This window comes from Alexandromys fortis, unplaced genomic scaffold, assembly GCF_014885135.2.
Source record: "Alexandromys fortis isolate MF-2015 unplaced genomic scaffold, M_Fortis_MF-2015_v1.1 scaffold_486, whole genome shotgun sequence".
Taxonomy (NCBI): Eukaryota; Metazoa; Chordata; class Mammalia; order Rodentia; family Cricetidae; genus Alexandromys; species Alexandromys fortis.
In genome coordinates this window covers 38,463-48,123 of record NW_026068368.1, presented here as the reverse complement: position 1 = coordinate 48,123, position 9,661 = coordinate 38,463, and the positions used below count along the sequence as shown (strand labels likewise).

Below are 9,661 nucleotides of genomic sequence, written 5' to 3'. Positions count from 1 at the left end.
TGTATTCTTTTATATAATATTATATATCCAATATCAGTATTTTCTGGATTTGTGTTTCTTTGTATGGGCTGTCATTTTTCATTGTTTCTAACAGGCTAACACCATATTGACTCAAATGCTCCATTTTCTGTGAAAATTAATGAATGTTCTTCCATCAATACATGCATTCTAAGGTGTCAAGCATTCCTAACAACCATACATACATGGAAAGTAACTACTATAAGAATTTTTTGAATGAGGTCATTTTATGTGGTCTAGGCTGGCCATCAACTCCTGAAGTTAATGGATCCTCTATTTAAGCCTCTTAGTATTAAAAGATTTCTTCTTCCTCAAAAAACTGCAAGTATTTTTTTATTCCTTCTGCCAAGACAAACAGCTTGTCTATAGTCTGAAAGAAATGGCGCCGAATCACATGACAAACATCTGGAACCTCATAATTGGACTAATTTTCTTATCACAAACAACAATTGGAATTCTCGGAAATTTCTCCCTTTTGTTCTACTATGTAGTCTTTTACTATAAAGAACGTATGTTAAAGCCCGCAGATATAATTCTTTTCAATCTAACAACAGCCAATATCATGATCATTCTCTCATCAGGATTGCCCCACACAATAACTCCTTTTGTGTTGAGGCAGTTATTGAATTATTTTGGATGTAGATTAATTTTTTACATTGAAAGAGTTGGCCGGAGTTTGTCCATTGGAACCTCCTGCCTCTTGAGTGTCTTCCAGTCCATGATGATCAGTCCCAGGGAATCCTGTTGGAAGGATCATAAAGTCAAAGTTTCCAGGTCTATTGGCTGCATCATTTCCCTACTCTGGCTTTTCTACATATTGATGCACTTCATTTTCTTTATCTACCCATTTATTGAAAGGAATGACAAAAACATGACAAGAACACAAGATTTTGGATACTGTCTTATTGTACTATACAATGAAATCAGTCATTTGCTGTTTATAGCTTTGGTGGTGTTCCCAGAAGTCCTTTTTTCTTTGTTCATCATCTGGTCCAGTGGCTTCATGGTTGTCATCTTGTATAGACACAAGCAGAGGGTTCAGCACATCCGTAGAACACATGGTTCAAGCAGAAACTCCCCTGAGTCCAGAGCCACAAAGAATATCCTGGCACTGGTGTCTACCTTTCTTATTTTTTATACATTATCTTCCATCTTACAAGGCATCATTACTCTTTCATATCATCACAACTGGTGGCTGATGAACATCACTTCATTTACTTCTCTGTGTTTTTCATCTTTTGGGCCATTTGTTCTTGTGAATCATTACTCCATTGTATCCAGATTCAGTTTTGTCTGTTACAGTAATAAAAATTATTGAACCATGTTTTAAGTATGTAAATTGTCATAGAGTCAGTGTGGGTTCGCGCAGGTCCATGGAATGGAGGCAGAGCCACTTTAAGGATGATTTTCGCCTTTCCATCTACAGGGGGCTCAACATCTCTCAGACTGGGATGCTCTCCCTTAGATTATGGCATTTTTATTGTTATGTAACCTAACACTTTTAGCAAGTTCATTTTCACACCACAAACACTGTATCTGAGTATCTCAAAGGGATAATGCCAAATGAAAATTCTCTATTCAGCATACCAACCAGTGTGCAGGAGCTTTTCCAATGCCAACTTTTGCTTAGTCTTTGAACCCCCAGGAAACTCTCAGATAAAACTACAAACAGAAGGTCCCAGAGACAGGGTAGCAATCACAAAAGGCAAATAAAAGAAGGCTAGGTGAAAACAATCCTCCAGAGGCAAGCCAGTTGTATCTATGTATGGATTCTCCTTACAGATTCCCCTTCTGTTTGTACTTTAAATTATGCAGCATTACAGCAAAATATGGCCTCTTTTCTTTCTGTATTACAATCTTGTGTAAGTCAAAAGACACGTTAAAGCCAATAAGGTTACTATTGCAAACAGAAGAGTGATACTTGCTAAAACAAGAAATCTATTAAAGTTATCCATGTGGCTGAATGAGGCTATGGTGTCTGCAAGCTTTCCATAACATTCATTCCTGTCATATCAGGTAATTTTTTTGTAAACCTTTTCTTAATTTCTTGCTGTAAATCATAAACCATCTGAAAAAATTTGGGTAACCCAACAAATACATCTTAACCTTTTCCCAAAATGCTTGTTTTCATTAAACAAGAGGTGTAAAATAATAATATGCAACATACCAATCACATTTCCATTTTTCTGCTCTTTCAATATTTCCAATGGATCCCCTAACAATATAACAGTTTCTCACAAATCAGCTAATTCTTTAACTACCTCACTATCTATCTTATTTTGTTCAGTCCAAAACACTGCTGGTTGTTTTTGTCAGTTTCTAACTAACTCAACAGTTTGAATTGCTTTATGAAAGAACTCTCTGGCTGTTGCAGCACCAGCAGTAATTGTAATAATTCCCAAAATAACAACAACAACAAGTCCAACCATTTGACGTGTTCTTCTTAATATTTCATCGCCGAGCTTCTGTGTCAGGATCATCACAGGTGAATCCCACAATGACTTCAACAACTTACCCGGTATTCAGTTAGCTGGCCTTACTCTAAGCACGTGTAAACTTTCAAAGGTTATGTTTGAAGATAAACTAGAATTAATATAGGCATTAAGGGTACAGCATTCTCAAGTGATGCTGCTATTACTAGGGTGCCATTATACAGGCTGCTTCAATGGTAATTAAAGTAATGATACACATTCCATAGAAGGATGGTTTTGATTTAGTCTAAAAGACAAAAGTATACTTATTATCCTTAATGCTTAACTTTTCTTCTCATGCTTTCAGAAGATTGGAGGCACTTGCTGATTTCTGAATTGAATTGACAAATCACAGGAGAAGACTTGACATTCCAACTAATTTCATTGTATATGTGCATTAACAAAAGGACTGTTTTCTACATTTCCATTCAAACTAAGCTGTTGCCATCTTAACTTTGAGTGAGAACATTTTACTTGAGAACTATAAGGGCGCCAATCATTGATGCCTCTGTGGGAGATATTGATCATCACTCAAGGTTTCTCATTCTTACATTGTTGCCAATACCTTCAATCAGATTCCTTGTTAGTAACCCTCATCTCACCGAATGGTAGGTCTATGAAACTAGTAGCATTCATCTCATGTCCTTCAAAACTAGATGCCTGAAGCTTATAAACCATATTATGATTATTTTAGATAGATTTAACTATAGATAGACACACTTGAAAGATTAGACTTGGGCATTAAATTTAATTTCCCATACTTATAGGAATTTCCTGTGCTCTCACAATGTAATTCATAATCCATTCCCCATCCTTCTCTGGCTGAGAAGGACCTCGGTGGTCATGAGGACCACGTAGCTAAGAAGATTCATTAATCATCACAGGAATATGGTTTGGGAACATATGCCCCATAATTGTGATCGGTCCCTTTTACCAGCAATGTAGTCAAGGATAGCATAGCAAGGATCAAATTTGTAGCATTCAAATGTTTCTGAGTCATATGTATTATCTCCTCTCCTTTGTCACACAAGTTCTTAAGCTGCTTTCAGTTGTGAGGATTCACTGTCTGCTTCAAAGGCTTTTGGTATCATTCCCCGCCCCTGAGGCATCTCAGTAGCTAAAGTTATCAGCATCTGAGAGATCCCTGTCATATGTAAGCTTTATGAATTTTGATGGTGTCCACAGCTTCTTCTCTCCGGTAGAAACACAAGTATAACCACATATCTATGATAATACCTTCCCCCTTTTTGCATACTGATGTCAAGTCATATTGTAGCACATTGGCTGATTTATTTCAGCAGTCTTATCTATACAGCTGTTGTTCTCTTTCATTAGCCTTTAAAATGTATAGTTAGTAGAACAATAGGCAGTCTAAACTTGGGGATCCTCACAGACCCATTCTGTTTAACAAGCATCGCCTTTAGAGTGTGATTAGAACTTTCAACAAAAACTTGTTATATAAGATTATATGGTATCCATGTAACATATTTTATTTTGTAACAAGCAAAAAATACTTGATTTTACTGGAGACATAACCTAGGTCATTATCAGTTTTAATTATTAGAAACATTGTTTCTAATAAGTGTATAATTATAGAATCAGCCTTTTCAGAGCTTAAGGCTGATGTTCATGAAAATGCGGAATATGTTTATCAATAGTATGATGAAAGTGTTTTAATTTTCCAAATTATGCTAAATGAAATACATCCTTTTGCCAAATTTCATTCTTTTGTGTACCTTTAGGATTAGTTCCTGCAGGCAAAGGAACTTGACTTTACAAAGAATAAGCAGGACAGATTTTTTTTTTAAATTTTTTAGCTTTATGACAAGTAATAGAATTTTTTTCTTTAAGCCCCCAATATTAACATGATTATTCTCATGAAATTCTCTTAATTCAAACACATTTCCTATCAACAATTGACAAATCCTTCATTTTCATTTGCTAATGGCCCAGAAAACTCTGGATGAGTAATTATATTTAAGATATTAAATAAAGTCTAATAAAAACATCAGGATGGCAAACAACTCTGATTTTTTAACTGAATCATATGGACATTGAGTTGTTTTACTGATATTTCCTGCTTTGGTTGTTTATCATTACCTGTGGAAGAATGTTCTAGTGATAATCTCTTTACTGGCCCTGCCATTGTTATAAGTAACAATGTAAAAGCAATCCCCAGCTGTAAAGATGACATAGGATGAAATATCTTATTAATAGCTCTTAAATCAGTCAATATTCTCCATTTTCCAGATTTGTTTTATTATAAATACAGGAGAATTGCATGGACTAGTAGTTTTCTCAATGTGACTAATATCTAAAAATTCTTGTACCAGCTACTCAAGTAAATATAATTCTTTTTAGTTAAGGGTCACCGAGTCACCCATACAGGCTTAATAGTCAACTATTTTAAAGGCAGAGCAGTTGGGTTATTGACTGGGGCCCTTATTCCAAATTTGGATAGTAAATTCTTATTTTGTCCTGCTGCTGAACCACCTGTATAGTCTGTTATTTTCCTTGACAATTTTTGCAATATCATTTGCAGGAACATGCCCCATTTTTAGCTTCATTTTATGAGTTCCTTTTGAAATTGTAGGAATATTAATTTTAGCTCACCATTGTTGATAACACTTCTCTCCCTCATAAATTCATTGCTATTTCAGCTACATAAGACTTCAACATCCCTTCATCTTCTTTAAGCCCTATACATTTAAACTACTCTACAATCTGTTTTACCTATGATTAGGTTCCAAGGAAGACTTATGAACTAAGAAGAGACTTCTTGCAAAATCCAGTTGGATTTTGGATTTTTGAGAAAATTTAGTTACAGCAGCATCAAAATCAAATAATCCTTCAATTTCTGACCCACTTAATTGTATTCTTAATTTAGGCCTTATGACCATTTGCCAAAATGTCTTTTTTTTCCCAGCCCTTCCAAAACTTTCTGTTCTACTTGCTAGATCTGTTTTGCCTTTTAAATATTGGAGTAATAATAATTGATATATTGATCATCAGCTTCTTTTTGCACTGTATATTTCACAAAACACATAATTTTCATTTCTATCTAGTAATCTTCATCTACAATTCCTGGGTGTACAAGAAATCCTTAAGATATTAAGTTGCTTCTTCCCAATCTTATTCCTACTGTTCCTGGGGAATAATGACCATCTTATAAACAAGGAACTTATGGAGATAGTGCAAGATGTTTATCTACTGCCAGTTCTTAAGCAGTGCTCCCTAAAGTGTCATGAATTGCATATCCAATGCTGAGCCCATGTTTCCCTGATAGCTCTGTTGATGAGTCATTCCACTGATGACAGGAAATTGGTAACAGTGTTGTTTGTTCCTGGGCTCTGAGCTAAGCCCTACAAGTTTTCCAATTGTGAAGAAGTACCATGTATATCTTTCTTTACCTGACATTCATTAGCTTATTTCTTTGGGGTTTTTTTGTTTGTTTGTTTGTTTGTTTTGTTTTTGCCACATCTACAAATTCCTGGGGTTAGAGGCTTTCTACTGTGACTATCCTAGGAGGTGTCCTTTTTCATAATAAAATAAAAATAATCTTCCTTAAATGTCCCAATTTTCCACAGATAGAGCATCTTGTATTCTAGGATCTAAGACATTTAACTTAAAGGCTTGACCAATTATATGAGAATTAGAGTCTGTGCATCCATTATCAGCAGTAACTTTAATCCATTCCTGTAAAGGAGCACCCTGATCTTCAAGGCCTTATGGCCTTTGACATTCTTTTTTAGCATTCTGAAATCCAAAGACTCAATTAGTCCCTTTCTAGCTTCAGGATCAGCCACTGCTCTATGCACTGCTGTAATTAATATTAGGGAAAAAAATCAGTGTAGGCTTATCCTGCAGTTTAGGTGATTTTGTGAAGGAGATAGATCTTATCTGTGACTGCTCACCTTACCCCAAACCCTTAAGGTCACTAAACACCACTGCGTGATGCTGACAACATCAAACTGTACCTGTCTGTGTACAGACCCCGTCTTTCACTGTATTCATTCCTCTGGTCTGATTCTGCTGTTCCATGGCTGCTCCTTTCTCTATTCATCAAGCAAGACATTGCAGTTGAGGACTACATTCTAGTATAGCTGCCATAAGATCCTTCCAATCTTGTGGAATAACTATTCCAATTAGCCCAGTTATTTAAAACCAGTCTTAAATAGAATGAATGCATCCCATATGTCACAACAGCTGCCTCTATTCTTTTCAGGTCTTTCATGTCCATAGGTCTCTAATCAATCTGAACATAACCTTGAGAATATTGATTATTCTTGGGGCTTTATTTCACAGTCACTGGGAATTCCTGTTGGGGTGTCCTTATGACCCAATGGTTATTCCTCAATTCCATCATAAGGTAGCTTTGTAGGTCCATAATTAAACATTTCCTTTTCTTTTTTTCTTTTTCTTTTTTCTTTCTTTTTGTTTGTTTGTTTGTTTCTCTTTTTTTTTCTATGTTCTGGCTGTCCTGAATTCAGCTCTGTAGATCAGGCTGGCCTTGAACTCACTGAGATCTGCCTGCCTCTGCCTCCCAAGTGCTGGAATTAAAGACATATGCCACCACTGCCCAGTTCCAACTCCCTTTCTTATATTGGAAAATTTATTTTCTTTCCCCTTTTTCTACTGGAAAATTTTTCCTTTTTAATATTTTTCCTTTCTTTTTTCCTGTTGAGATGTCCTTTTTTATCTTCTTCTTTCCCCTTTTCACTACTGGAAAGTTTCCTTTGTCCTTTTCTATTCTTTGACTTGGGAACTCTCATACCTATAAACGTGAAGTTAGCCTTTCAGCCTTTCTTGATTCTAAATCTGTTTTATTTGATGAAAGAGGAGCACAGTCGTTTTCAGTCTCTTGGTTCTTCTCATTTTCATTTTCCTCCAATACTGCGCCCTCATCTTCTTATGAAGGAACATTCTCCTGTGCTGACTGAAAATGTCTAGCCTTTTTACTTCCCTCTTTTATGTCACATTTGAAGCATGAATAATAAAACCTCAGGGTCAGAAATTGAGCTTCAACCTGAAGATCTGAAAAGCAAAACTGCCAGCCACTGTCTTTTATCTCAACTTTAGTCTGAAATGGCGATCCTGACTCCTGGAATCTCAGAATGAGACTGTGTAAGAGCTTTCCTGACCCATCTTATATTCCTCTCTAGGGTTGGAATCAAAGGTATGCACCACTGGGATTAAAGGCATGCACCATCCAATTTCTATGTCGACTATAGTGGCTATGTGGATTAAAACTGTGTGTCATTGTGGTTACTGGGATTAAAAGTATGTATTGCCATAGTCTGGTCTGTAAGGCCTACCAGTGGGACTGTTTTACTCGCATATCTATAGAAAGTCTGTATTAAAATACATTTGAAATGACACTACACATGATGAACTTAATGGACTCCTTTTAAATTTCCTGTTCTAAACCAGATTGAATGACTCTTCACTCTGTAATTGTTCCAGACCATTTGAAAGTAAATTACATAATGACCAAAATTTTAATGGTAAGGGCTTTCATTTTGGTTGAACTCCCCTCAAAGCTCTCAACATTTGATTCTATACTGTCAGTTTTCATTGAACATAAAAAGATGCCTGAAACTAAAACTCTGTAAGCTCTTTCTTTTTCCGTTATCATTCATAAATGTTGAGTGACCCAAGGCTAGTCCCATGAAGGGTGGTTGTACTTGGAGAGGCAGTGGCAGGCCATCAGAGGCCTTGGCACATTCCCTTGTGGGTGGGAGACCATGATGGGTGAAAGATAGACAGATACATCATGCAACGAAAGCTGGGGCATAGAGCTGCTCATTTAGTGGGTTATGGAGGGGGAAAGGAAAGGGAGAAGGGGGAAGGGAGAAAGAAAAAAGAGGGGAGAGGGAGAAGCAGAAGCTATCTCTCCAGAAGAAGGGCAGATAGAGATGGGAGTATCTGCTTGCCTTGGTAGAAGGGGGGAAGTTTGGGAGTGGGTGGTTCTTATCTCTTAAAGGGACATGGAGCCCAGGTGACAGACCAGGCCAGTAGATTTCAACATTCCTATCTTTTTCTTATAATAAAAAGCTGGGGAGTTAGTTAGGTATAGAAGGTTTAGGGAATTCGGATGTCAAATTCTCAAGACTGCTTCCTGCTTATTTGTGGGTGTCGAAGTCCTTTTGGGGTAGCATGAGAAAGTTGGGTGCTGATCATATCCTAGGGTAGCTAGTTGCTTTGCTCCTGTCCAGAATTTGTGGTGTAGAACTGTCTAGTGTCTCTTGGACCTAGCAAGGAACTGGTAGAGCAGAGGACAAAGTCAAGCTGAAAAAGAAAAAAAAAAAAAAAAAAAACAACAACAACAACCAGGACCAGGAATTTGAGAGGGGTATATCTCACCTGTCTAAGGTGGATCCTTCAATTTGGCTCCCTGGAACTCACAAGAAATTTTTGAGTTTGCAAAACATAAGTTTTAGACAAATACATTGTAAAAACAGTAGCACATTTATGTCAGAATGACTGTGTCAGATGTTTTTGTACAATGAAAGGTATCTTTAAAAAATGACCAAAGAGAATTTAAAATCTTGATCTTGGTGGCAGTAGTAACACTCTGCCGGAGTTAGATTCATAGCTTATTAGCAGTTTATTGATAATGTTAAAACTATGAATGGGAGCATAATGAGAGAGAAATTTGATAACTTGCATTTGTCCTCAGACCTTTATAACTTTCAGGTACACACCTTAATAACTTGCATTTATATATCTTAAATCGCCCTTTATTTAGAACATGGTAAGAAGTTATACTAAAATTTGTTTGGTGAGGTTGTCCTTCTTAAATGGCAACACCTCTCAGCTGTCAAACTGCATCAAAGATCTTTGCGAAGGATAAATGTTACTTGAGTTATTGATTAAAACATGACAGCGAGACCGGTTTTAACCCAGGCTTTTTCAGACCCAGGCCAGTTGGCCTTGGTGAGTTCCCAATAGAACATCCCCATTGTCTCAGTGTGTGGGTGCACCTCTCACGGTCCTGAGTTCCTTGCTCGTGCTCTCTCTCCTTCTGCTCCTGATTTGGACCTTGAGATTTCAGTCCGGTGCTCCAATGTGGGTCTCTGTCTCTGTCTCCTTTCATCGCCTGATGAAGGTTAATATTCAGGAGGATGCCTATATGTTTTTCTTTGGGTTCTCCTTCTTATTTAGCTTCTCTA

General features: G+C 36.9%; 1 protein-coding gene across 1 annotated transcript in view; it reads left to right on the top strand.

Annotated features, from left to right (window-relative positions):
• Positions 1-397: 397 nt before the first annotated feature.
• Positions 398-9,661, top strand: part of LOC126495460 (vomeronasal type-1 receptor 4-like) — a 17,790-nt gene continuing 8,526 nt past the window's right edge. The window contains exon 1 of the mRNA XM_050133042.1: positions 398-1,319. Coding sequence (XP_049988999.1) covers positions 398-1,319 — 922 coding nt within the window. The remainder of the gene's footprint in view (positions 1,320-9,661) is intronic.